The sequence below is a fragment of the Corvus kubaryi genome, unplaced genomic scaffold, assembly GCF_017639235.1.
Source record: "Corvus kubaryi isolate FWS band 111438036 unplaced genomic scaffold, C.kubaryi_AGA036_p1.0 split3-37304, whole genome shotgun sequence".
NCBI classification, from domain to species: domain Eukaryota; kingdom Metazoa; phylum Chordata; class Aves; order Passeriformes; family Corvidae; genus Corvus; species Corvus kubaryi.
In genome coordinates, this window is record NW_024582087.1 from 184,722 (window position 1) to 212,698 (window position 27,977).

The following is a 27,977-nucleotide window of genomic DNA, read 5'->3' on the forward strand; positions in this document are numbered from 1 at the left end:
AGGCTATGAGCTAAAGGAGACCCCAGGACTGGCTCAGCTCCCCAAGCCCCCCAGGCCCCCACACAGTGTTCTCTGGTGCTACAGAGTGACACCCTAAAAGTACAGCTGTTATGTCCACCAGGAACTTTGGCACAACCAGCAAAGCCCAGGGAGCCCTGTCCTCCTGCATCAGTTTCCCAGAAAAAGCTGCCCTCAAACCTCTTTCTCCCAAAATAGAGACTCTGCCCTATACATCCCCAGCAAACCCTCACCACGCCTCCCTTCTAGCCCCACTGCCCTCCACATGCTTGCTCAGAGGGGCAGCACGGCAGGTCCTCCATGGCCGCAGGGGCCAGAGGGTTCCAAGCAGCCCCAGAGCCAGGATCCTGCTCCTAAGGCACGCAGGGAAGCACCTCCCGTGCAGAGCTGGCCCCTCCTCAGGGATCTTATCAGCAGCTTCCAGGGGCTCCTGCCCACACCCTGATAAGCGCTGGGCTCCACATCATGGGGCTGGGGTGTCCGCAGTGCTGCTTCACCCACCCAGCACCACAGTGGAATGAGTGTCATGTCCAAATCCTGGCTTTCGAGGAAGATGTTACAGCCAGGAAAGACTGGAAACAATCACCACGGGGAGGGTTTACTGAAGCCAAACCCATCCCCCTCAGGCAAATGGGGAGTACTCAGGCCTCCCACATCCCCCCTTGGACAACTCAGGGATGCTCCCAGGCACTCCTGGAGCAGCAAGACTCCTGCCCTCTATACATGGCATACAGGATCAGCCCCTGGGCTGACCAAGGGGAAAGTGAAAAAGGAAGAAGAGAAAGAATAAAAAAAGAACTATTTTATTTTTTCAAACAAGATTCATAGCAAAGTTACAGAGGCATTTCCATGTCTAGCCAGGAGTTAATATACCCAAAAAATATAGAAATAACTTAACTGGAGCTATGATTCAACAGCCAAACCAAGGGTGGTGATGCTGCTGGCCCTGGATCCTGCTCCCCAACAAACACCTCCCAGGCAACCTGCGCTGCTGGGAATGCTCTTGCATATCCAGATAAAGCCTTGGTCACCCCATCCCACCCTGCCACCCTCACAGCAGGAGAGGGGCTGAGGGAGCCTCATGCCCCAGCACAGCTCCCCACCTCAGCCCCTAAAGCTGAGGCAGTGGAGATGTGCCAGTGGTTGGAAAACAATGCAAAAAGGTGTAAAACACACTCGGGTATTTCTACCCTTTCCCTGCTCCTGCCCTGGCACTTAGGTTAAAGGCACTTCACATCCCAAATCGCAGGGGATGAGGCAGAAAGGTGGGGAGGGTGTGCCTGGGCAGCACCCCCACCAGCAGCTGTCTCCCAGCACGGCAGGACCCAAAAAGCAGGGATGAAGCCCATTATATCCTCCGGCCATCTCTGGCAGGGGGACAGTCCTCTGCAGTGGCAGCCTTGGTGCCAGAAGATGTCAGAGGGCTGCAACACCAGCACTACACCCACAGACATCCCAGTTTGGCTTCATTTGGGCTAACCCCAAAAAGGCACGGAGCAGTGGAGCACGCGCAGCTCTGCCAAGCCCAGGGCAACACTTTAGGGTCTTCCCAGCACTGAGAGCTTCTGGGGGGCTCCCCTTTCCTGGAAGAAAATGCAGGGAAGCTCCCACTTTCCTTCCACAGCTCTAAGCCCATTAAGCAGGGAGACAATACTCCAGACGAATTCTGAGGGTACCAGCTGCCCCCTGGCCTTTCCCACACAGCCAGGGCAGGAGGAGGAGGAGGAGAGAGCAGAGGCAGCTCAGGTCATGTAGCGGGTGACGGCCCTGAGGGCGTAGAGCAGAGCCGCCTGCATCCGTGCCTCCAGTAGCAGCAGGTTGATGTGCACCTATGGCGAGAGCAGGGTAAGGGAACAGGGTCCGCACCCCCAAACACCGTGCCAGGAGGGGAAGGGACAGGGCAGCACCTTCTCCGAGTGTTTGAAGTGCCTCCAGAACTGTGTGTAGATCTGCTTGGTCGTCTTCTCCGGGTAGCAAGCCACTGTCTTGATGTAGATCTTCAAGTTGCGCTCCAGCAGCTGGTTCACCTCCCCGTAGTCGTAGTCGTCATAGCTGGAGAGAGGAGGATGTGTTATTCCAGCCACAAGGCTTGTGCACTCATAGAACCATGGAATGGTTTGTGTTGGAAGGGAGCTTAAAGCCCATCCAGTGCCACCCCCTGCCATGGGCAGGGACACCTTCCACTATCCCAGGATGTTCCAAGCCCCATCAAACCTGGCCTTGGACACTTCCAGGGATGAGGATTCCACCACCTCTCTGGGCAAACTCTGCCAGAGCCTCACCACCTTTATATTTTCTTACTAAATTCTCCTTTCCCAGGGCTGTTCTGAACCTCAGCCAAGCCCACCAACAGCATCACTTTGCCTTGGGGAAGCAGCAGCAACACTCTAACCAAGACCAAATCACTGGACCTCCTCCTGGGCTCTTGCCAAGGCAAAGAAACTCCAGCCACGTTTTGGGGATGTACCGGATGCCAAAGACGCAGTGGACGTAGTTCCAGATGGCCCGGCGCAGCATGGAGGTGTCCACGCCGCAGTGCATGGCGATGGTGTTGTAGGTCAGGTTGTAAACCACCTGGAACTTCTCATCCAGGAGCTGCCCCACATCCGGGTACAGGCGGTTGATCAGCGAGTAGCCGTGGTCCTCCCAGGTGTAATCCTGATGGAGAAAGGATGCTGGGGTAGGGGTCTGGTGGGGAAAAGTGGGGTCCCTCTGTCCTGGTTTCAGGCAGAGTCAGTTTCTTCTCAGCAGCTGTTCCAATGCTGGGTTTTGGATTTGGAATGAGAAGGGTGTTGGTAACACACTGATGGTTTGGGTTTTTTGCTAAGTTGGGTTTACCCTGGGTCAAGGACTTTATTCGTCTTGTTTCAGGCTCAGGAAGCATAGCCAGGACACGTGACCCAAACTGACCACAAAGATATTCCACACCAGAGAACATCATGCCCAGTATATAAACTGGGAGGAGTTACCTGGAAGGGGCCAGTCTGGGTTTGGGAAGACGGCTCTGGCATCGGTCAGCAGACACTGAGCAATTGCATTGTGCATCACTTGTTTTTTCCGTTTTCATTGTCATTATTATCATTTACCATTATTATTGTATTTTACTTTATTTTCAATAATTAAACTGTTCTTACCTCAGCATACAAGTTTAATTTTGATTCTCCTCCCTGGGTTGGGGGGAAGAAAGTGGGGGCTGAGTGAGCAGCTGTGTCGTGTTTCATCTCCAGCTGGGCTTAAACCACGACACCCCCCAAAGCCAGGGACATAAGTGGGGGTCCCCCCCTAAGTTGACACCTCCCCCCAATTCTCAGCACCTGGTTGCTCAGCTCCAGCCCTTCACCCACTCTCCACAATCCTGGGAACAACCCTGAGATAAGCAGGAGCTATCCCCCAGACCTGAGCCACGGCTGAGCACCCACCTGTGCACGGAAGGTGGGGGGGGGCCTGCTCCCCCCTCCGTGTGAAGTCCTTGTATCCAAATTCAGGGTCCTCCAGGAAGCAGCGGATGTTGGACTGCAGGGAGGGATCCAAAATATCTACAAGGCACCACCGCAGTGGCCGTGAGCCCAGACGGGAGCCAGCGCTGCACTGGAGAGCGGATCCTGCTCTCCCTCAGGCAGGTTCTGGTTCCTTCCCCCCTCCTCAGGCTCCCCTGGCCCATGGGGACCTCCTGCCCCCAGACAGTTGCCCCCTGCACCTCCTCACCTGAGGAAGGGACCAGCAAACTCTCTGTCTTCTCCAGCTCGAAGCGTGTTGCCATCTCCTCCTGTGTGACTCCTTCCTCCTCCCACTGGTTTTCCTGCAGCAGCTTCATCCTCTCCATCAGCACCTCCACCTCCTGCATGGTGTCCGTGCCCTGGGGAAGCACAGGGCAGGGTCAACCGTGCCCCTGGTCGACCAGAGGGGCCCCCAAGCCCAGATCTGCGGGCACTTGGGGGACCTGCATGGCTGCTCAAACGAGCATCTCCCTCTGTGTTTGTCCTGCCAAGATTCCAGCAGCTCCTATGACCCATCCCCGGGCCTGGGAGGAGGAGGAAGTCCTGTGTAGGACATGGAAGGTACTGCATGGCTCTAAAGCATCTGCTGTTCCCAGCAAAGGCCACAGAGCTGCTCCAAGAGCTGGGCCCCTCTGCTCTGAAGCCAGGCTGGGAGAGAGGGGGGTGTTCAGCCTGGAGAAGAGAAGGCTCTGGGGAAACCTTAGAGCCCCTTCCAGTGCCCAAAGGGGCTCCAGGAGAGCTGGAGAGGGACTTAGGCAAGAGCCTGGAGGGCCAGGATGAGGGGAAATGGCTTCCCACTGCCAGAGGGCAGGGATAGATGGGATACTGGGAAGGAATTCTTCCCTGTGAGGGTGGGCAGGCCCTGGCACAGGGTGCCCAGAGCAGCTGTGGCTGTCCCATCCCTGCAAGTGTTCAGGGCCAGGCTGGATGGGGCTTGGAGCAACCTGGGATAGTGGAAGGTGTCCCTGCCCATGGCAGGGGGTAGAACAAGATAGGCTCTAAGGTCCCTTCCAATCCAAACCATTCTGTGATTCCCAGGGGAAGCTCCATAAAGCATGCAGCACCCCACGGTGCACTCACACCCCTGCAAGGCAAAGCCCCTCTTACCCCAGAGCCCCCCATGCTGTCATCAGAGGCAGGACTGCTGTCGCTGTGGGGCGAGGGGGGCCAGCAGCTGTTCCCCACATCCTGGTCCTCCTCGGGTTTGATGCCGCAGCCGAAGACAAAGGATGCGAGCGAGTGGTAGTGGGTGAGGAGCACCAGCGCCTGCACCAGCTCCGCCAGCGACCAGCTGTCCTCCCCTGGCTTCAGCAGAGCCTGTGACACACAGCAGGAATTGGAGAGACCCCCCCAGCCCTCAGCTGTACCCTCACCACAGCCCAGTGCCGGGGCAAGCCAAGGGCAGGGATATAGGAGCATGTTTGGGAAGTGCCTCACCCACAGACCTGTTGGGGGCAAGTCGCCCCTTCCCATCCCACTGACTCCCTCAGCCCTGAAAGGGTTAAACCCTGGGAGCTGTGCAAGCAGGAATGTGGCCTGGGGTTAAACAGTTCGTTTTGGGGGGAGGATCTGTGCTGGCAGCATCAGCTCTCACCTCGATGTGCTCCTTGGTGATGAGCCAGGGCCGGTGCGCCAGCAGCTTGTTGATCTCATTGAGGTTCCGGAGTTTTTGGGGGGCACAGTGCAGCCCTTGCAGCCACACAGGGTTGCCCCCTACCTGCAGGAACTCCCCCATGTGCAACCCCACCAGGTAGGAGCACCGGTGCCGGGCTGCTGCCTGCGGGGAGAGCCAGCAGTCAGCCCCTGGCACTGGCCGGGGGACCCCCACCCTGCTCCAAGCCCTTGAAAAAGCCAAGGCAGGGAGCCCACTCCTCCCACATTGCTCCTGGAGGATTTTCCCTGGGGATACAAGTTCCAGACAGGAGGGATTTCCCCCCTCACTATCAATGCCAGTCCCCAGGGGTCCTGGAGGGAGGGTGTTGGGGTACCCTAGGTGGGCACCAACCCCAAAGGGGCTTCCAAGCTTTTGGGACGTCAGATAAGAGAGGGGCCCATCTGTGGAGTCCCAAGTGCCTCCCAAGCAGCAGTGTTGGGACCCCACATAGCCCCCTGTGTCCCCACACCCCAAGGGCCCCACTGCTCACCATGATGGCAATGTAGTGGCGCTTGTGGTAGGGCAGGGGCCCGTCCATGCGCAGCAGGAGGTACTGGGTCTTCCAGAAGCTGCTGAGGTACTGGGGGTGCAGCCCCATGACCATGGCGACGTGGTCCACCCTGCCTGCCGAGACGAAGGCCTCGAGGAGTTGGTGAAGGCTGTTCTCCCCACCTTCCTGCGGGATCTGTGGAATGAGGAGAGGAGGGAAGTGAAGGGCCGTGAGCTGTAGGCCCCTGCTCTTGCCAACATCCCCCTAACCTAAATGGAGACCCCCCAACAAGCAGGATCCAGGCACCCAAGAGCACCAAGATCAGATCCTCACCCTATTGGAAGTGCCCCGCCTCCGGAACGGACACCGCCGGCGGCCCCTGCTGCCCGTCTCCCTGTCCCCAGCCCCAGGGGGCAGGGGGTGTTTGGGGGTCTCCATGACAGATCCCACACAGCCCGTCCAGCTCAGCCCATGGGTTGGGTTGTTTGTCTGGGCTCTGGAGCGCAGGGGAGGAGATGGGGGTCAGCCCCCCCAGCGCGGTGACGAAACCACGGCGCTATCTCTGCCGGAGGAGGAACATCTGGGAGAGTGAACGTGGGTGCTCAGATAGGGCTCAGGTGCCCTGGGGATTTCAAGGTAGAATTTTGAGGGGGGCCTTGAGGCAAGGGTGGAGGTCTTTGCATCGCAGGAGAAACACAGACGTGTTTGGATGAGTGGGGAAACTGAGGCACAGGCAGGGTAGGCAAACACCAGGGTGAAACACAGCTGTTCCCCCAACCTCCAGAACGACTCCCCCACAATGCCACAAGGATCTGCCCGGGCTGGTGACCCCTCTCCACCTCTTCCTCCTTCCCCAGCATCCCACCCCCACCAGCCACTAAGAACTGGGGGGATTGGGAATCCTTCCTGTCCCCCCACCCGCAGCAGGGAAGGGTGAAGGAGACCCCCAGCAGGGAGAAGACCCCCACCCACGTCCATCCCCATCGCTTTACCTCTCCCAGGGGAATGAAGGTGCTGGGGCCCGTTGCCTGTTCCCGGGGAGCCTTGATTCCTCTTTCCTAGGAAGGAAGGAAGGAGCAGCCGGGAGTCACCGGAGCCACGGAATGTCCCCGTCAGCGTCACCGGAAGGGGTGACTCAGGCAGAGACACCCGGCACGGGCCACGGGGCCATCGCCCCCACACCCCTCGCGTCAGGCCGGCAGCGCTGATGAAACCGCGCCGGGATGTTGCTCCGCTCCCGGGCGGGTGTGACACAGCGGGACAGCGGCCCCACGGGTCAGGAGCCGTGACACCACTCCCGAGCCGTGGGAAAACAGGGAGAAACGGGATGCGGGGGTCCCGGGCAGTGGGGATAAGGAGTAGCAAAGCCACAGCACTGTTCCTCCACAGGAACAGGTTACGATCACCAGCAAAGACACGGCGCCCGGGCGTCCCACTAACCTGTCCCTGGGCACAAAATGCTACTAAACGTCACCATTTCCCCCCACCCCTCTCCAAATTAATTAACACAGTTAATCCAGAAATGAGCCCTTACTTACAGGGGCTCCCCCTGCTCCAAGCACGGGGTTCAGGTCCTTTCTGCCCCACACTCCTCAGGGCTGGAAGTGGGCAGCTGTGCTCCCACAGCACCCAGTTAGTTACTGGGTGAACTGGATGAGCTGCTCCCACAGACCCATAAAGAGGGACATAATGGCGTAATTCAAACCCCTGTGGAGGCGGAAGGTGCAGCCTGGCACCCTCTCCTAAGCAGGAAAGGGGTGTAGGATGGCACGAAGTGACCAGAGCAGCTGTCAGTGCAGCCACGCACTCCCCATGCGCCGGGCAGCGGGACAGGGCACCGAGACAGAGCCAGGGCAAAGCCAGGAGTGCCCTCATCCAATGGCTCCCATGGCATGCTCCTGCCTTGAGTCACCATGGAAGCACTGGGGTGACAGCGGGATCAGGCTCCTGCTGCTGAGTTGGCTCCTTTGTTCCGTGCTGACTCAGGGTTTGAGGAGAAGGAACTGTCTGACGGCCCAAGAGACTCCCTGGCAGGGGGACAGCAGCAGACCCTGGCAAGGCAAATCCATGGGACAGACAGCAGGACTTCCAGCCGGCTGGAATTCCAACCCCCCAGCCCAGCCACTGCTTTACAGTGGCATCTCAGGGTGACCTTGGAAGGTGCTTTTAATCATTCCTGCAAGAGGCTCCTAGTGTTTTGCTGAATTAAGGAATCCTTGGGGCGCTGTGCTTAACCCTTGCTGTGCCACCACCGGATAAGATATCCCCTCCTGCTTCCACCAATGGGGAATCAGAACCATGGAATAGTTCAGGTTGGAAAAGCCCTCTGAGACCGTAAAGTCCAGCTGTTACCCCAGCACTGGCAAAGCCACCACTAACCCTCGTCCCCAAATGCCACATCCACATGTCTTTTAAATCCCTCCACTAACCCTCGTCCCCAAATGCCACATCCACATGTCTTTTAAATCCCTCCAGGGATGTGGACTCCACAACTTCTCTGCGCAGCCTGTGCCAGGACTAGACAACCCTTTCAGTGAAGAACTTTAATATCCAACCTCAACCTTCCCTGGTGCAACTTGAGGCTGTTTCCTCTTGTCCTATCAAACTGAGGGGAAACTGAGGCACTGAGATGCTGTGACTGGGACCAGACACACAACCGGCTCCCAGCTCCAGCTGGCACAAAGCAGGCTGAGGGTCTCAACAGAGGTACCAGGGGAATGAGATAATTCCCCAGGAGCAGGAAGATGGGTGTGCTGAGTACTAATCCCACTGGTGCCAGTGCTTAGTCAGGTGTGGGGAAACCATCCCAGATAAGGTGAGGTTAAATAAACACCATCAGAGCCACCCAGCAGAGTGGATTGTGCCTCCTAACCGTGTTCCTGCCAAAAACTGGTCCTGGGGACAATAGCAGCATCAGGGCCACCACCAGTTTCACCCCAGCCTGCTCCAAAGCACCGATTTCAGGCTTTGGCTCACGTCAGAACAGGTGCCAGAGTGAGTTCCCTGCTGTTCTCTGCTGCCTGGGGTCTGTTCCATCCACTGTCCCAGCATTTCTAGCTTCCAGCACTCCTCTGGAGTAACCATCCTGCTGTGACAACTCCCTCCAAGCAAAGTCCCAAGCTGCAAAGCAATCCCGCTGTCACTAAGGAGATCTGGTGGAAGGGGAATGCAGGAGCAAGAGAAAAAAAAGCTTTTTTTTTTTTTTGAGGGGGGAAAAGAGGTCTTGCCAACAGAGGCAACTCCCAGCTTTTCAGGATACTCAGGATGTTGGTGGACTGATGTTGTAGACTGATCTGGTTGCTTGGGAAGGTCAAGGAGATCCTGCAAAACTCCATGGACACCCCAGGACCCCAGTTTTCCACACTGGACTTTTCCACACAATGCATAAGCCCTGGGCGACACCAGATGCTTTCCAGATGTCTTGGTTAACGGGGACATCCGAGATCCCATACCCAGCCTGGGAACAGCAGCACGAGCCAAACAACAGGACAGAGACCCTGAAGCACCCAATCTCCTGTCAGCCCCGACAGGCACATCCCATCACACCCGTGCCTCACTTCCCTTTGTGCCCGGCCATTCCTGTAAGCTCTGCCCGGCTCCCACATACAGCCCAGCTCCTGGAAGCTTCGGGGACCCCAAGGTCTCCCCTTCCAGGCGCCCAAAGTTCCCCCTGCCTGCCCAGGGCCGCCCCATGCCCAGGACACTGCAGGAGCTCCCAGCACCCAGCCTGCTCCTCAACACCCCTGGTTTTAGCCTCGCTGCAAAGTGGATGAGCCAAAGGATTGTTCCTGCACCCCGGCCGGTTTCTGGACATGTCCCGGCTTCTCCCCTCCCTGCAGCCAGCCGGGGCCGGGTGATCCCGGGCAGAGGGGAGACAGCGGCCGCGGGTCAAGGGCACACCCCCAGCGCTTCCCCGAGGGACTCCCGTGGGGGCTGCACCCCGCGTGCCCCGGGGATGGGGCGATGCAGCCCGGGAGCCCTTACCTGGCCGCCCCGCCGGGCCCCGCAGGCCCGGTGCTCCTCCGGCCCCGCGGGGCTGCACGGCGAGCCGGCCACCAGCATCACGGCGGGGCTGGGCGGTGGGGATAGCCCCGGGTACCGCCGGAGGCCCCGGACACCCCCGGACACCCCCGCGCTCCGCAGCAGCCCCGGGCCCGCGCCCGCCACGCTTACATAGCGCGGGGCGGTGGGACACGCCCCCGCCCGCCCCGGCCAATGGGAGCTCGCGGGCGTGACCACCACGCAACAATCCGACCAATGGCAGTGCGGGGGGCGTGGTCAGCACGCAGACATCAGGTCTACCCAGCGCCAGTCGCACTTTACCGACCATTGAACACTGGGAGTACTGGAAATGTGTCCCCGGGCTAAAGGGAAAAGAAAGCTGAGGGAAACCCTCTCTGTTCCGCTCAGGTGAGGCCCCGCCTGCCGTGCGGGGCCAGCTTTGGGCCACCAATATCAAAAGGATACGGAGCTGCTGGAGCGACCCCAGAGGAGGCCACAGAGATACTCCGAAGAGCTGGAACCCCTCTGCTCTGAAGCCAGGCTGGGAGAGCTGAGGGTGTTCAGCCTGGAGAAGAGAAGGCTCTGGGGAAACCTCAGAGCCCCTTCCAGTGTCCAAAGGGGTTCCAAGAGAGCTGGAGAGGGACCTGGGACAAGGTCCTGAAGTGCCAGGTCAAGGGGGCATGGCTTCCCACTGCCAGAGAGCAGGGTTAGATGAGATATTGGGAAGGAATTCTTTCCTGTGAGGGTGGGGAGGCCCTGGCACAGGGTGCCCAGAGCAGCTGTGGCTGCCCCGTCCCTGGAGGTGTCCTAGGCCAGGCTGGATGGGGCTTGGAGCAGCCTGGGATAGTGGAAGGTGTCCCTGCCCATTGAAGGGGGGCAGAACGACATGAGCTTTAAGATTCCTTCCAACCAAAACGGTCTGGGATTCTGATTCTTTTGCTGGGTTTGGTGTTTCTCCAAAGGGACAGGAGAAAAAAAAAAGGTTGAAAAGAAGAAAAATAATAAAGAAAAAGAAAAAAAGGTGAAAAGAAGGGAAACCCCCCCCCCCCCCCCCACAACCATGGGCTGTCCCAGACACAGAGCTGGTGCCAATCTGGTGCTGCCTGACAGCCCGACATGGCAAAGTCCAACAAACAGGAGTCGCTGCACAAACAACTCAGGATTTGCCTGGCAACAGCCTCCTCTGGCTCCGGGCTGAGCTCCTGCCAGCGAAGGGAACGTCAGTGCTCCTTACCACCGCAAGGCCTCACAGCCCACGGCTGGAACAGCCACGATCAGCACAGCCCCAGCCCCAGCCTCTGCAGGGAGGGAGGACATAGCCAGTTTCAAACGTGCCTGGTCATTGCTCCTTGTCCCCTTCCTGGGGCTATTTTTAGAGTGTTTTGCAAACATGGCCCTGTGCTGAGGCTGTGGGGTCTGGGTGGCTCTGGCCACCTCAAGGTTTCTGCTTCTGTATTTCCATTTCTGTAATTTCAGAGGCACGGTTCGGGCGTTTAATTTCATCTGATCCAAGGGAACGTGGCCCCGCCCTGCCGTGGGGTCAGAGGTGCTGTTTAGTCTGTCACCCCAGTCCAGCTCCATCACCTGCTCCTTTGGCACTGTCACAGCCCACAGAGCTGCTGAACACAGCTGCTGAACACAGAGCAGAGGTGCTGCTGGTCACCAGCCAGCCCTGGGGCCGCCCAGAGAAGTTGTGGCTGCCCCATCCCTGGAAGTGTCCAAGGCCAGGTTGGATGGGGCTTGGAGCAACCTGGGATAGTGGAAGGCGACCCTGCCCATGGCAGGGGGTGGAACGAGATGAGCTTTAAGGTTTCTTCCAACCCAAACCATTCCATGATGATTCTACAATTCCACCCTGAGGCCATGAGCTCTGTGTTGGCTCTGGCTGAACACGTCAGCCTGGAGGGGAAAATCCATCTCTTCCTTTGCATCAGTGGAGGCAACACAGAGCAAGCAGAGGGCGGGGGGCAGAGGGAGGGGGGAAGGCTGTCTCTGTTCTTCCCTTTCTGCCCCCCTCAAAAAGCACTGGATATTAGAGGGACAGGGCTGTGGGTGTGCATCAGGCAATGATCCAGCTGGAGAGATGGGCTGGCGATGCTGCCAAATATTTAATACAAAAATATCCCATCAGAAGACACAAAGAGCTGTGCCAGGAGGACATTTGTCCCACAGATGACTCCTGCATGTTGAGCAGGGACAGAAGGGGCCAATCACGGCTAGCTGGGCAGAGAGCTCCAGGTTTCGGAGCAGCACGGGATCCCCCATCTGCTCCTCACCCCTCGTCAGCCCACCCGGCAAGTGCCAGGTAACCTGCAGTCCCAGCACTTTCCTGGCTGGCTCCTGATGCTCCTGCTCACGTAGCAGCCGGCTCGGGCTGTCAGCAGCATCTCCCTCCTCTCACAGCAGCCTGGTACAGGGAGTGTCCAGCCACCACAGCTGAGCTGCCAGGGGCTCAGACCCTCCCATGATGGGAGCCAGGAGCTGGCGATGCTGGGCAGTGCAAAACAGCTTCAGCATTCCATAGAATCATGGAATTGCTCAGTTCAGAAAAGCCCTCTAAGATCATCAAGTCTAACTATTAGCCCAGCACTGCCAAGGCCACCACTAACCCATGTCCCCAAGTGTGCCACATCCACATGGCTTTTAACTCTCTCCAGGGATTTAAAAAACCGCAACAGTAGGCAATTATTTTGGAATTGACAGTGTCCTGGTTACCATCCTGCTGACTGGACAAGTCTGGTGCTCCAGGAAAGCTAAACAGCAAGGGAAGTCAAATTGCTCAAGGTGTGTTACCTCAGAGGAAGGTCGGCTGCGGACAACTCCTGCCTCTTTCACTAGCTGGTGGTTTTGGGCAGCCCAGATTCTGAGGACCAAGGGAAGCAGCACAGACCATACAGGGACACTCTGAGGGAACACCTGGGGCAGGTAAGACATGGAATACTGTTTCAGTATTTCCTTTCCTTACATGCTCTGCTAGAAGATCAGGAGCTGGACTGTCACTGTGGCTGGTCACCCCATTACAGATTCCAGTGGGAAAACCCACTGGCATTAGGGCTTTGTGGGCTGGAAGAAGGAAGCCCACAGCATTTGTGGGGTGGAGAAGGGAATTAGAATTATGGAATCATTTAGGTTGGAAAAGATCTTTAAGAGCATCGAGTCCAACTGTTCCCCCAGCGCTGGGGGCTACCACCTAACCCTCGTCCCCAAATGTCACATCCACATGGCTTTCAAATTCCTCCAGGGACGGGGACTCTACAACTTCCCTGGGCAGCCTGTGCCAGGGCTGGACAGCCCTTTCCATGGAAGAATTTTCCCTGATGTCCAATCTAAACCTTCCCTGGCACACCTTGAGGCTGTTTCCTCTCATTTCCTCTGCAGCTGAACTGTTTCAGAGGCGTGGAGGGAAGGTGACTCCCAAGGTGATCCTGGCCCACAGGAGCTGCCAGCGCTCCATCAGGATTTCTGCCCTGCAGGCAGATGGATGTGGCTTCAGCAACATAAACATTACAAACTATGGTTTGTACTGGTTTGTACTGGTCAGTGGTCCTCATTGCTCTGGGAGTAGCAGCAGGAGGGAGCTGCTATCCCCATGTGCTCCAGGAGCAGGAACTGGAGATGAGTAAGGGTCACAGCTAAAACCCCTTTGGACTCCCGGACCTCTGGAGATTTCTTTGGAAAAAGACAAGGGGCAGCTGAGCTTTCTTCATGGAAATCTCATGGGAAAAGGGAAAACCTCCATGCCAAAAGAGCAGGTCTCTCTCTCCCCTTGCCGAGATCAGGAATAAATCTTGTCGGATACAGCCGGATGGGTCCTGGGAAGCTGGATGTAACCAAGTAACCAGGATCCTAGCAACAGGCTTGATGGGAGGATTTAAAGATAGAAAGAAAAGTAGGAACAAAGCAAACAATGGGAAAATACCATCTCCTTCCCATAACTCCCAACCCCAGAGCAGGAGATAAATCAGCTCCAGGCAGGGAAAGGTGCTTTGGTTGTTTTGGTTTTTACCCTTTTCAAAGCAAACAAAGTATCAGCCACAGATGAGGATTTTTAAAACCACTTTTACAGGTGTCATTTGTACAAATCAAAGCATCCCTTGAAAATCTCATTATTACAAACATACAAAGAAACGATGTTGGTGCTACAAATCAGCTACGCGACGGCAGGAGCAATTTATCACGATTAAAAACCCAACTGAACAGTATTTACAGGGCCTTTCTCCCTCTTTTTATTTCTGTATGTTGAGGGAAGCAAAAAAAGCAAAAGCCCACAGTTAAAAAAACTCCCACCAATGCACTTCATTTTCTAAAAGTATAAAATTGGGTGAGTTTTTCCTGCTGCCACACTCAGGCAAAGTGTAACAATTTCTGATTTTGCTTGTTTTCACATCAAAAGTCCCTTAGAAAAGCCAAAAAGAAATGCATGGCAGTGTCAAATGAAACATGCTCCTTCCGTGCCAGAAGCCAACATCATCCCACGAAAGTGCCTTTGAGTAAAATCAACTTTAGAAACAAATAAGAAACAAAAGGATGAAAAAAATAATCACAAGCTCTAGTTAAAAGCTTCATCAAAGCCCTGATGGAGCAGCCATCCTGCAGCAAAAGCATGAGTTCTCTTACCTACCTTCAGCCCCTGCTTGGGGGTCTCCAAGCCCTGAGATGTTTCTCCACTCCCTGACCAGAGTTCGGGATGTCGAGGAGCTCCTGCCAGCCTGGAGTTGTGTGGTGCTCCCCCTCCAAGTGCTTTTATCCATCACCACCACCTCAAAAGAGGTGTTTGGGGGGACCTACCCCAGCTGGCCTGGCTGTAAGGGTCAGTGGTGGCCATGCTGTTTCAGGGCAGCACACCCCTGGTACAGGGAACGCTCATAGCCCTTTGATCCTGCTGGTTTGGAATCAGCAGTGAGAAAAATCCCTGGAGTGCCCCAAAAAACACTCCCTGGCTCGGGTCGCTGCCTGAGTAAGTGCTTTCCTGGAGCCAACCTGGCCCCTGCATCTGGAAGGGGCAGGGAAAGGGGGAAGAGAGGGAATATCCGAGCCTTGAACTCTTTGCATAAAGAAATGGAGTAAGAAACACTTGATCACACCAAGCTGCAGAAATCATCGAAATCCCAGATGTCACCACGTAACCAGGGCACTGGGGGTGGAATTCTGGGTGGGTTGGGGGCTGTATCATTCCACTCTGGCTCCCAACCCAAAAGCTCTCATCAGAAAAACAAGGAAAGGCAATTTGGTTTGCCAAGTTGACAGAGAAAAGAAGAAAAAACAAAACATAAAAATTTTCCAAGATAAATACATGGCCCCCATTTTGGAAGCATCTCCAAAAAGCTGGATCAACCATTGTCAGCAGTGGCACAACCTTCCAGGAACATCTGTTGGGCTGGTGAGTTCGCAGCTCTCTTTTGAAGAGGAAACAGTTCAAGGAAAAAAAATCCAGCTCCCACCACACGCAGCTCCCATTTTATCTGCAGAACAACTGGCCACAGCAATTGCCACACAGCAGCAGGTTGGGAACCAGCAAGGAGCCACTAAGCAGCAGGTTCCTGTTTGCTCATGGAAAGGGCTGGCAGTGGTAGCAACTGGTTAGGAAAAGATTTCTTCCAGAAAACAGTACTTCAGGGGGGATTTAGGAAGGCTGGGACCTCTCCCCATGGATCGAAACCGGCCACGCTCAAGCATGCTGTCGGAAGTAACACCCATCAGGAATTCCCGTGGAGTCCACAGCACGGGGCTAGCGACAACACAGAGGGTTTGGCTTCCAGCGATCCAGCAGGCCTCCCAGACTCCTTGGCTAATGCTGAGGAAAGCTCCCAGGTTGGGGGTTTGGCTTTAAGGGGAGGTTATTGCTCCTGACTTCTCAGGCTTTTTGCCTTTTGACAGGGCAGCTGCTTGCTTCAGGAGTTCTCTGTTCTTGGCCTGGAAATGGGGAAAATGGGTATTTAACGGCATGGATCATCATTAGCTCTTGGGATCCCTGTGTAGGAGCTGCTGACATCCTGCGCGCAGGTGGAAAGGGGGGCAGATGCTGAGCTCACCTCAAACCACCTACAGAGGGCTCTCCCATCCCAGCCCCACAGGAAAAGACAAAGACAAAATAATAAAACCCATGAGCCCGCTCAAAAAATTAATCATATGAACAGTTCAAGGCACCTACAATACACTGAGAGATCTGAACTTTGATTTTGCAATCACTGAAGGTTTCCAAAGACTCAACCAATACCAGCAGAAATAAAATGTCTGGACACCAGAGAGTTCAGGGCAGTCCCAGCCTGAGCTGAGCACAGACATGGAAAGCTGCAAGAGAGGGAGGTGGCTGGGGCACACCTGCTCCTGGATCTGATGCTCCTTTCCCTTCAGAAACAGCACATCCAGCCCTCTCCTCACCACATACCGACATTCCAGCCTTCAGAAGGATGTGCATTGTGAAGGGATTCTCACCGACACTCTGACAGCAGCTGGAGGCTCCAAACCTGCCCTCCACCGGGATACTTCCCTAGAGTGTGTGTGGATGGAGGAGGGGCTGTTTCCTCAGGGGCAATAGAAGCCTTTTGTCTCATCCCCTCCCGCCTCTCATTGCTGGGGCTTTAGATCTTTATATACCCAGAGTAATTAAAGGGTGCAAAGTTCATTTCTGTGTCTGATTTCTTCCCCTTTGACCTGATCCCTTTGGTGGCTCGAGCTATTAATGCTGATAGTCTACTGTGTTTCCACAGCCATGACAAGAATCCTGCTCTCCCTGCTTCTATCAGCTCAGGGACTTCTTTATTTGGACTAGAGATACAGGGCTAAAAGAACTGCCAATTGTTCCTTTGTTCTCTCTGGTTACTGCTCACACAAATCACAAGGAGGTGATTTAGAGGTGCAGAGAGCTGACAAAGGTTCTGCAGACTGGAGAAACAGGTTCAAACCTGATTTCGACAGTAAGTAAAATGAGTTTGATGGTTCCCATCTAGTCCATAAGGGATACAACATAGCACTTTACAACACAGTAAGTGTGAGCCTGAGTAGAGAGCAGCAAGGTAGGTGTAAACAGTGGTTGGGATGCAGTGCAGAGCTGAGGAGGTGCTTGCCTGGCAGCACAGAGGCTGTAGGACAGGGCTGAGAAGCATTAGCAGGGCTCTGTGTGCAGGAGCTCACGGGGTGTTGTGATCAGGCGTGTCCTCAGTCCCTCCTGGACACAGCTCAGGAATGTCCTTGGTCACTCCTGGATACAGCACAGCTCAGCAAATTAAACCAAAAATGCTGTCACCTGTAACTGTTCCATGACCTCCTTGTGTGTCTTCTCCATTTGGTTCATCTTTGCCCTCATCTGTGATTCCTGGTACTGCAGGTCGGCTTTCAGCTCTGTGATCTGTGCAGAAACCAGGAAGGAGCAAGTGAGCTTGAAGAGGCAATGACTTCCCTCACCACAGACCCCCCTGCCATGGAAAATGCCTCTAAAGAAGGTTGTGACCGCTGGCTGAGGTCACAGACATGCTGGGGGTGCTGGGGGACCGCAACGAGACCAGAACTGTGTCACTCAGAGCACAGAGCAACAGGAAGGGCCAGCACTGTATTTTCTCCAAGCAACAGCATGTTTATTCCCAGTCTTCCCCACACACAGAGGTCTCCAAGAGAGTGGTCAGGAAATGACCCCTTATGAAATGAGATCTCCTGGGTGGGTCCAGAGAACCTCTTTGGCTTTGGAAAGGAGGCAGCCTGGAAACACCCAGACATGTTAACTCCAAGATGAAAAGCCAGGCTGTGTCAGAGTGTGATCTGTGAGAACATGTCAGCCTGCTGGGGGGAAGCAAGCCAAGGACTGTACCTTCTTCTCCTTCTCCAAAATCATCTGATCCTTCTGGTGAAGCATCTTTTTTAAAGTAGCCACTTCCTCCTTCAGCTGGGCAATGATGACAAAGTGGTCAGTGCCAGGGGAGTCCAGGGCGAGGTCTGGAGAAAAACTGCAGCAAAGAACAGGGAGAGGCTCTCAACAAAACCCTCCTCTTCAGTGAGGCAGGGAAACTCCCACGGATGCACTCAAAGGAGAATGGGAATCATTTCATGATCATTCATGATCCTTTTTCAAACCAAAGAGCTGAAGACAGCAATCAGAGAGATAATTAAACTTTATGCATCCCTTTGGAAATCTCTTTGCTCACAAGCAGTCCTTGGATGCACTGCAAAACTTCCCACTGAATGTAAACAAGCATTCTGGCAAGGAGGGGACATGAAAGAGAAACAAATAACCTCCAAGTTCAACAAACAGAGCAAAAACCAGATAAATTGTCCTGAGCAGGAAAAGGGGTAAAAAACATACTGGACCTTGTAATAATTTGATTCTGCCACGATAAAGCAATTTAGGTAGAAGCTTCATTATTTCAGAGTAGGAAAAACTCTCCAGGAAAACAGAGAAATAGCTGAGCACATCACCTGTACACCACCAGGTATTCTAAATCTAAGCAAACATCTGCAGAGTTACCTGTGCACGAGTCACTGCTGCACTGGTAAATCACAAACCTCCCTACGAGACACCCAGTGACCCAGGCAGGCACGTGCAGTCCTGTGCTACAGGAATATGCCAGATCATAAGATACAACAAGCTACAGGCCCAGGGAGCCCACCCGATTTTTCCCTGCCTTCTGTTCCATCCCTAAAACTGATTTTTATCTCCTCATGCTAAGTGGGCAGCACCTCCCAGCCACACACACCTGCAACTGCTGTATAAAAACCGAACAGTAATAAGACAACAAAGCTTCACCTAGAAGAAGTCTGAACCCAAAATTCTGCTTCTCTCGAGGATGTTTCTACCTCTGAACTTCCGAGTCCCCCACCTGTACCCTAAGGCAGAAAGTACTTGCTGCTCACTTCACATGGGGTCTCCTCTAGCACCTGGAAATGATCCATTTTCTAATTAAAAGCACCACAGTCTGCTTTGATGGGACTCATTAGTAAGGATGTGGCAGGAGAAAAGGCTCTTTCCCCCACTGTGCTGGGGATCTACAGAGGGAAACTAAGCAGAGGCAGCTTCCCAGATCTGAGAGTCAGAGGATGGCCCTGAGGCACTGGGAGAGAAAACCCGGCAAAGGAAAACTCAGAACTGAGGGTCTGCAGGAGACCGCAGCAGAAGCGCCCTGCATGGCTAAAACATGCTGACAGCAGAGCCCACAGTAAGATGTGGCAGCTCTCTGGGCACACTGGATCCAGCTCTGTGCTAGGCAGAGAGGTTCATACCCACACACAAGCACAGAACAACTCCATTTTAAAACTTTCCCAAATAGTTTTCCCAAGTGGAGGCTGTGCAAGATGATGGTGGGTGCTCCAGCACCTTCCTGTGTGCAAGCACATTACTAACAGCAGCTTTAATTTCCCACTCAGTGCAAATATGCCGGGGAGGAGAGAAAGAAATTAAAAAAAAAAAAACAAACAGCCAACAGCCTCCACAGAGAAAAAAAGGCTTCCTCACGGATTCCCTCTGGCTGAAAACAATCCCTTGACACACCATTCCCAGGCACGCTTCCCTCCTGCCATGCCCTGGGGTGATAAAGAGTGCCAGGAGATGTCCCCATTTCCCAGAGCAGCTCCAGCAGGAAAAATTCCCTGCCTGGCAGCTCCTGCTGCCCAGCACATTGCAAAGCCAGGAAGGTGAGAGCCAGCCCTGCCACCCAGTGGGGAGAAGGAAGGGACAGGATGGTCACCAGCCTTGCACAGAGCACCCGTCCCCAGGGCTCCGAGGGTTCTGCATCTGCCAGCGGGGAACAGCCGGCTTGAGATCTCCTCCTGGGGGTATAAAATACCAGGCAGGTATTTTCCTGTTCAGTTGCTGCAAAATGCCCCCTCAAATGTATTAAGGTGCATTAAAGAAGCAGATTTTTTTTTTTCTTCTTTTGTATTTTTAAAAAGACTGACAAATCAGCAATGAAAGGTTCCTCTGTCTTTAACCCCATGTTACAGAAGCAGCCTAAGACTCCAAAATTCGAAGGAAAACTGCCAAATGGAAGTCATTCCTTTCCTTTAACAAACAGATCAAGAATTAAAACAACCAAACAAAAAAAAAAAAAGCCATTTCCTCTACAAATAAACTCAAGATCCAGCCCCTTGGGATAGGTCAGGGGGACATGAGCTCTCCATGTTTGAACAGCCTGAAATGCACACCGCTAATTAAAGGAAATTATGAGCTCCCGTTGTTTTCAGCAGAGACAGAGGACAAAAATGGAGCTGTTCCCAAGGCACTTGCCTCTCTCTATTGACTGGAACAGAAATCAAATGGACTGCCTTAAACTCCACACCTGTTAAATGGCTGAAATTAGGCAAAGCAAATGCCAAGCTTAAAGATTCTGCTGTTCAAGTCAGGCTGGTGTGAAGAGGCACAGACCAGGCACTGAATGACCATCCACATTTTACCTTAGACAAAAACCACCTGCAGAGCTGCCTCCAGCTCTGGGCCACCAACATCAGAAGGATACGGAGCTGCTGGAGCAACCCCAGAGGAGGCCACAGAGATGCTCCGAAGAGCTGGAACCCCTCTGCTCTGAAGCCAGGCTGGGAGAGCTGAGAATGTTCAGCCTGGAGAAGAGAAGGCTCTGGGGAAACCTTAGAGCCTGTTCCAGTGCCTAAAGGGGCTCCAAGAGAGCTGGAGACGGACCTGTAACAAGGGCCTGAAGTGCCAGGACAAGGTGGGGTGGCTTCCCACTGCCAGAGGGCAGGGTTAGATGGGATACTGGGAAGAAATTCTTTCCTGTGAGGGTGGTGAGGCTCTGGCACAGGGTGCCCAGAGCAGCTGTAGCTGCCCCATCCCTGGAATTGTTCAAGGCCAGGTCAGACAGGGCTTGGAGCAACCTGGGATAGTGGAAGGTGTCCCTGCCCATTGGAGGGGGTGGAATGTGATGAGCTTTAAGGTCCCTTCCAATCCAAACCATTCTGAAATTCTATGAAAAACATCCTCCACACAGTGCAGTACAGCCCAAGTCACAGAGCTTTAAATTGTGCCAAGACTTTCCTATGCAAATGAGAATCTTTTTACAAATGAACTTTGCTGCTGAGCATCCTGAGGCACCGCTGCTCTCCCCTTGCCAGCAGTGCTGTCGCTGCCTGGTGTTACAAGCACAATTTAGCACCTTGTCTGCAGTGACAGGAGAAGGGACCGCAGTGCGCTCGTCTGCAGAGTCAGAACACTTCGCCAGCATTGGCACAAGAGGATGGGGACACCAAGACTGCCCAAATCAGGACCAGCCCAGCTCCAGGGGCTGGAGGTGAAGCCAGCATGCTGGGCAGCACAGGACCGAGGGGCACTGGCAGCACAGCAGGATTAATAAGGCCAGGTCTGCTGCAAGATGTGCTGCGAGTCACTGGGAGGGAAAACGACTCCCAGTGCAGCAGCACCAGAGCTGTTTCCTCCTCCCAGAACTCATCCAGAACAAACCATTCAACACCACCCTTTAAATGACTGTTGGAAATCATCCTGTCCACATATCATAGCCATTGTGAGCAACAACCACTCTGAAACACATAAACAAAAACACACAGAGGGAATTCAGTACGACACAGTAAAGGAATTTCTACCATATCCAAGAAGAAGCAATCATTTCAGATAAGCTGGACCCTGACTGAAGGTGTTGCCGAAGTAACTGAGCTCAGACATGCCCAAATTTTGCCCAGCTGAGGGCTACACCAGAGGTTTTGGCTGAAGCCAGGAGACAGAGTACAGGAAGTTGGGGTTGATCTCAGCAGAGAGGAGGTGCTGGTTGCGTCACTTTTACTCCAGACTCTGCTGCTGCTGCAAACACCCTTGTGCTGCAGCAGACCTTAACTCCATGCTCAGGCTGTGCCCCAGACACCAAGGTGACTCTGGGAGGGACAATCTGGTAGTTGTACAAAAGGGGAGGGTTTGGGGGGTTCACCCTCATAAAAGAACCCTCAGCAACTCCAAACCCACACTTAAGGAACCCCCATTATTATTCCACTCAAGACATGCAGTCATGCGTCTGTTTAAGGCAGCTGGAGCTTGCCTTTTCTGCTGCACGTTGCTGAAGCTCTTTAGTTGCTAAATTTACACTTGGTTTGTTACGGAACTCATCAAAAAAAGCCTGTGGCAAGGCCTACAGCCTTGTCAGGAGCCAGACTGGCAACATCTGACATGAGAGCAAAAGGAAGGCCCTTGATTCCTTCACTACATGCTCCTGTTTTCCAAACAAATGGCTGACCAACCCAGAGAACAGGACATTTTGCTTTTTGGGTATTTTCAAGCCAGCAGGGCTGTTACAATGAGGTGTGAGATCTCAGCCCAGGATTTACTGAGGAGATAAAAACACCTGGTGCTGTCCTACAGCCCGGAGCAGCCGCTTCTCTAGAGGGAAAGCTGTACCAGGTACTGATGGGCTGCACCAGTTCTACCAGGGCCCTGTTTCCATCCTCTCCTCTGGCTCCACCAGCACTCAAGGCAGCTGAATTCTAACCCCTCTGCACTCAGCCACAGCTCCTAAGTCACAATTAGTCCTTAAATTTTTCCAGCTTTTAATTGAAAATGCTGTTCAGATGATAAAAGGTCTTTCAGACCACTCTGTGGGAGCCACTGCCCTATAAAATTATTAAAGTTCTATTTCATAGAATCATAGAATCCCAGAATGGTTTGGGTTGGAAGGGACCTTAAAGCTCATGTTGTTCCGCTCCCTGCCATGGGCAGGGTCACCTTCCACTAGAGCAGGCTGCCCCCAGCCCCATCCAACCTGGCCAAGAACACTTCCAGGGATGGGGCATTTCCCATGGGAACACTTCACAGTGACAAGGTGTCAACAGTATCTGTAGGAGAGATCTGTGATCTCAGAGACATTCAAGGCAGGTAGTGAATAATTAATTACCAGTGGCTTTAATGAACCCTTTGGCACTAACTATGCTCTGGTCCATGCTCCCAAATCCCTGCTGTCTAGAAAGAGATCCATTGAGAGGGAGAGTGCCCGTGTATGAGGCAGTTCCCAGGGAGGGAGGGGAGAAAACAACAGGTGATCTCACTTCAGGATGTCAATGCCTTGAGCAACAGGACAATGGTGGGCCCCGAGAGTCTGTTGGGAAGCAGCCCACTGCGCCAACGTGGACGGGGCCCTCTGGATAAGGGGGCAAAGCATCTCGGGAGAGGAAGGAACGCTGAGAATCAGAGAGGAAAGGCAGGAATGAAAATATGCATGTACAAGACCATAAAAATACAAATCCATCTCTATCTCCTGTTTCTGCTAGTGACTCCCATTCTGCTGCACAGGCGGCTGGCATCAACATGATTCAGTACCAAGTGTGACAGCAGAATGGGGCCGGATGCTTTCCTAAAATCAGAGAATCATGGAATGGTTTGGGCTGGAACGAATCTTAAAGACCATCTTGTTCCATCCCCCTGCCATGGGAGGGGACACCTTCCACTAAACCAAGTTGCTCCATGCCCCATCCAACCTGGCCTTGGACACCTCCAGGATGGGGAGTCCACAGCCTTTCAAGCAAAGCTGTTTGATTGCTTGTCTCTCTTCTCCTGTCCTCTGAGGTTCTCCCTCTCCCTGCAGATCAGTCTGACAGACCTCAAAGCACAAAACCTGCAGACCTCACCAGCCCCTCTCTCCCTGTGACTGCAGAGAGAGGATAAAGTTGGTCTGGCTGCAGTTCTCCTGACTGTTGGGGAGTTCAGCCAAACATCAGTTTCCATTCGAGCAGGTACAGGTGCTCAGTACTCTTTTCCTCTTCAAACCTATGTCTAGATTCCAGGTAGCACTGGGCTGCCAGGTTCTAGGGCAGCCCCTTGAGGTCTCAAAGCCCAAGGCCCCTGCTCTAGCATAAGGTATTCACACACAACTCTGTCTTATATAAACTCAGCAAACAAAGCCACCCGCCCACAATTTCCCCATGTAACAGGCTCACCTGTCACCATTGGCAGATATGGCATCAAACTTGGCTTTCTTCTTTGGGATTTCGTTCTGAATGGAAGACGTGGATAAGGTTTTCTGGCTAGAAAAATGAGGAAATTGTATGTCAGAACCTGAATGACTTTCAGTCTAAGACAGAGAGGCAGATAAATATTCCCACCCACTTTGATCCTATTAAAACAGTATTTCCCAGGGCTAAAATGATAAAAAAATCATTCCTTGAAGAGTAGCTGGAGACTAAAAATAAACAGAAAACAATGAGTCAGAGCAGCACGTAGGTGAAGAACTCCTGCTTAAAATCTGCATTTTAATCATTAAATTTTACAAATGCAACTCTGCTTTTATTGTGTACAAGTTCAGTAAGTTGGATCACTAAGAAGCGCAAGGCTGCACCAAGCACAGTGAGGTTTGCAAACAAGCAAAGCGTGACTTAGCCAGATCCTCCTGAACTCAGACCCTGTCCAAAGCCCTCCCCAAGGTTACCTGTTATAGTGGCTGCCACTGCTGAGCCTACTGAACTGCTCCTTCTCCTGCAGGCTGGCTCGGGAAGAACTGCTCAGGTGTTTGCACTGTTCTTTGGTCTTCTGCAGGACCCGTTTATAGGACAACGTGCACAACCAGCACAGCAGCTTTCCATCCACCTGGAAGGGGAGACAGAAAGAAGTTTTGGTCTTTCTTCCTGCCCACAAAGCAAATACAGAAAAGACAAGAAGCAGTTTCAAGGTTAGGGTCACATATGAACAAGCAGGGACTCAAAAAGAATCTTCTGAATGGACAGGCAGCCACTGGAGACCAAAACAGCAAGGGTGTCTGCTCCAGGAGGCTCAGCAGGGCAGGGATTATCAGTGTAGCATCCCAAACAACAGATCTTTACACTTTGCCTGGGAAAGACACACCTCCTACAGAGCACTCAGGGTGTTTAAGCAAAGGGTGTACAGAAGCCACAGAAGGCGTTTCCTGGTGGAGGTATGACACTTGTAGCTCCTCAGGCTATGGAACAAATATCACTCCCCATCCCTCTCCCCAAATAGCACCTCACACTTCATTCAGAGGTCTCTGCTCCTCTGCCAGCTCTTGGGCCAAAGTCAAGAGATCTTTCTCAGAAGGTCTGGCAGAGGCACATAGGGGTTCAAAGACCAAACAGCTCTAAACCAGGGCAAAGCTCAACTCTAGAAAATCACTTCATAACCAAGAGACATGGATCATGGAATGGTTTGGGTTGAAAAGGACCTTAAAGCTCAGTTAGTCCCACCCCCTGCCATGGGCAGGGACACCTTCCACTATCCCAGGGTGCTCCAAGCCCCTTCCAGCCTGGCCCTGAACACTTGCAGGGATAAGGCAGCCACAGCTTCTCTGGGCACCCTGTGCCAGGGCCTCACCACCCTCACAGGGAAGAATTTCTTCCCAGTATCCCATCTAACCCTTGCCATCTGGCAGCAGGAAGCCATTCCCCCTTGTCCTATCAGAAATGCTGCAGAAGATGTAAAGAAGATGAACAGAGGATCACAGTGACCAGCCCTTTTAACTTTTCAGCCTTCTTTTACACAAATACTGACCTTCTTCCTGTCATCCTTCCGGTCAAATGCACACTGCTGCTTGCACTGCTCACACGAGTGAGGAGGGCCATACTTCTTCTCTGAGTTGGTGCAACGCTGACACTTGTTTCCAATAAATGCTGCTATGATGTTGCAGTACTGGCAGGGTTTTGGCTTTAAAAAACAAGAACAACTGCTACAGCCTTCTAACTACAATAGTACACCGCTCCTTCCCATTCTCCCCATAATTTCAAACTTCTATTTCCTTATTCTAAGCAGAGTATAATGCTGATCCAGGACACAAAACTCCATTTGGATCCCTGGTCTCCAGCTAACTGTATTTAGCCATGGCACTCAGACCATTTATCAGGTGCCGTGAAATCTTTAGAAAAATGTCTAATACCAAAATAGAACCAATCAAAATCTCTATTTCAGATTTCAGGCAAGCAGGAAATAAAGATTTATCACTGCTTCCTGCAGCAATCTCAGTCTGTGTAAGCACACTCTTGTTTCTACTGGGTATCGAACAGATCATTTCCTGGCCTCAAACGATGCAAAGCTCTTTTTTGTGCTAAAAGAAGAAGAGAAAGTCAAAGCTTCACGCTTGAGTGACCCATATTATTGACCAGTCATGCTCTTACAGCCAAGCCAGTCCATAAACTGCTCTTGGATTTCAGCAGGATAAAGACAAGAGAGATGAAAGGAAAAGAAGGTGGAGAGGCTGAGCCCCGCTCACTTACTGTGCCATAGAGCTTCACATTCTGAGCACACTTCTTGCATATCGTGTTGGTTTTGCTGTTAAGAAGGACACATCATTTTATTAACGCATTCCAACAGATGAAACAAATGAAACCCTTGTTTAGGATGCCTGGTTCAGATCCCAGGATCCCTGGTTAGGATCCCAGCCTCCCCTCGGCTCTGTCTCTGGTGATGAGGCTGGATTCAACCTCCCTAGGGACTCAGATACCAAAGTGCTTTTCCTATCCCCATCTGACTGAGAATAAATGGCCAAAAAACAGCATGCCCAGATGACACCAGTTTTTTGTCCGTACATACACAGGATTTGATCACTGACTAACTGGCAGCACGAGTGATTCAGCATCAGGGCAGGCTCCATTCTGGAGGTCAAGGCAGGAGAGGACAGAAGTATATTTGTCCAACAAACACAGGAAGGAACACCCCACACAACGGCCACATACAGCTCTGGGACTAGCAATCCTCCCTCTGACAGTTACACAACTTGTCAAAATGCAAAAAGACAAGAGCCCAGCTAAAGGACACACAGCAGGAAATAAATGTTGGATACCAGACATCGGGTAAGAGGAAAACTCATGGGAAGATGAACCCAGATCCTTCCCTGGAAGATGCATCTGAGCTCTGACTGAAAAAAAACCCCAAGCAAAAGGTGTAATCCAAGTGCACTGCAGATACTCCAACTCACCCAGCAGACCTTTGGAGGCGGCCAAAGGTCCCCCCAAGTCTTCCACAGCAACAATCTACAGGTTAAGGCTCAGTCACTGATGGTGTGGAAGCATTATGGTTCCCCAGGTGTGACTGTTCTACACGAAACATGGATCTCCCCATTTCAGCAAGCATTTACCTTTCCTGTTGGAATTCAGTCCTGCAGTAAGTGCATTTAACAATGGGATGAGCAATCCGGCACTCCTGCAACAACAGAAGTGTTCCATGAGGTGCAGTGCTGCTCCCCAAATCCCAGATCTCCTGTTGTCCTCCACTCCCACCACATCCACATACATGCAAACACTTCCTCCCTGTACAGTCATGCTGAGAGAAGAGGAAGGGTGATGGGGATGGCATGTGTCACAGGTGAGCCAGGCATGAACTGAGATCCATCACCAGGGCTCATTTGTGCTTCACACCCACAGAGCAGGGTCAAGGGGTGGCCCCAGCTCCCGGGGCAGGAACACACAGCTTTGCCTCAGGTATTCACCAGTTTCCTGTACCTCTCGTCGCACTCCCATCCCAGCTTTGCCAACATTCACCTGCTTTGTCCCAGCTTCAGTGATCCCAGGCTACTCCAGTTCCTGCCCCTTGTTTCTTATTTCATCCCTGATCTTGTTCTTCCCCGTCCCCTCAGCCTGTCCCCAAAACCCACCTTACTCCTTCAAGATACCATCAGACCTCCCATAAATAAGCCCAGATCCTCCCAGGCCTTCGCTAAGGAACAGCTCCCACCTTCCCTCTATTCCCCACAACAACCCCATGACTTCCACTCCAACACCCTCCAAACACCCCCAGCACCTCCAAACTGCCTCCAGTGCCTCAGGTACTCCTGACAAACAGCTTCCCTGAGAAGCCCTTCAACACACTCCCCTAACAGCCCCCAGGCTTTATCCCCGTGCCTCAGCCTCTCAAAACCCCCCCAAAGCTCCCAGGCCCTCATCCACACCCTCCCACTGCCCACCCACAGACCCCAAATAGACACCTCAAGGCCCCAGTCTTCATAAATACTCCCAGGATCTCCCCACAAACAGCCCCCCAATTATCTTCAGTCCTAAGAGCCCCCAGAGCCCCTAAAACAGTCCCTTGCTTGCCCTCCCTCACAAACAATGCTCCAGGAGGCCCTTTACCCCTCAGACACCCCCCAAATCCCCTCACAGCCCACGCCCTCAAATCTCCTCATAGATCACCCCCCATTTCCCTCACAGCCCCCCTCAGACTCCTCTCCCATCAGTCTCCTCCCAAACTGCCCCCCATAAGATCCTTCACAGACCTTCCCTCCTCGCCCCCTCACAACCCGCTCCCAGCCCCTCTCCTGGACCTTGCAGAGCTGCTGGCCCTGGCTGAGCGCCTCGAAGGGGAAGCGCTGGTGGCACTTGGTGCAGGCGTACAGCGCCGCCATCCCGCCGCCCCGCTGACAGGCGCGGCCCGCCGGCCCGCCCG

General features: G+C 53.3%; 1 protein-coding gene across 1 annotated transcript; it reads right to left on the bottom strand.

Annotated features, from left to right (window-relative positions):
• Positions 1-805: 805 nt before the first annotated feature.
• LOC121658485 (sestrin-2-like) lies at positions 806-27,973 on the bottom strand. The gene is given in 21 exon segments (XM_042015444.1): positions 806-1,847; positions 1,926-2,070; positions 2,486-2,676; positions 3,438-3,458; positions 3,460-3,554; positions 3,724-3,874; positions 4,623-4,832; positions 5,110-5,292; positions 5,660-5,854; positions 5,993-6,177; positions 6,180-6,226; positions 6,653-6,717; positions 16,908-17,009; positions 17,466-17,601; positions 22,646-22,777; positions 23,534-23,620; positions 24,022-24,179; positions 25,095-25,247; positions 25,814-25,868; positions 26,674-26,738; positions 27,856-27,973. Coding segments are annotated over 21 exon segments (2,544 nt in total). The 5' UTR covers positions 27,937-27,973; the 3' UTR covers positions 806-1,760.
• Between the last annotated feature and the right edge of the window lie 4 nt (positions 27,974-27,977).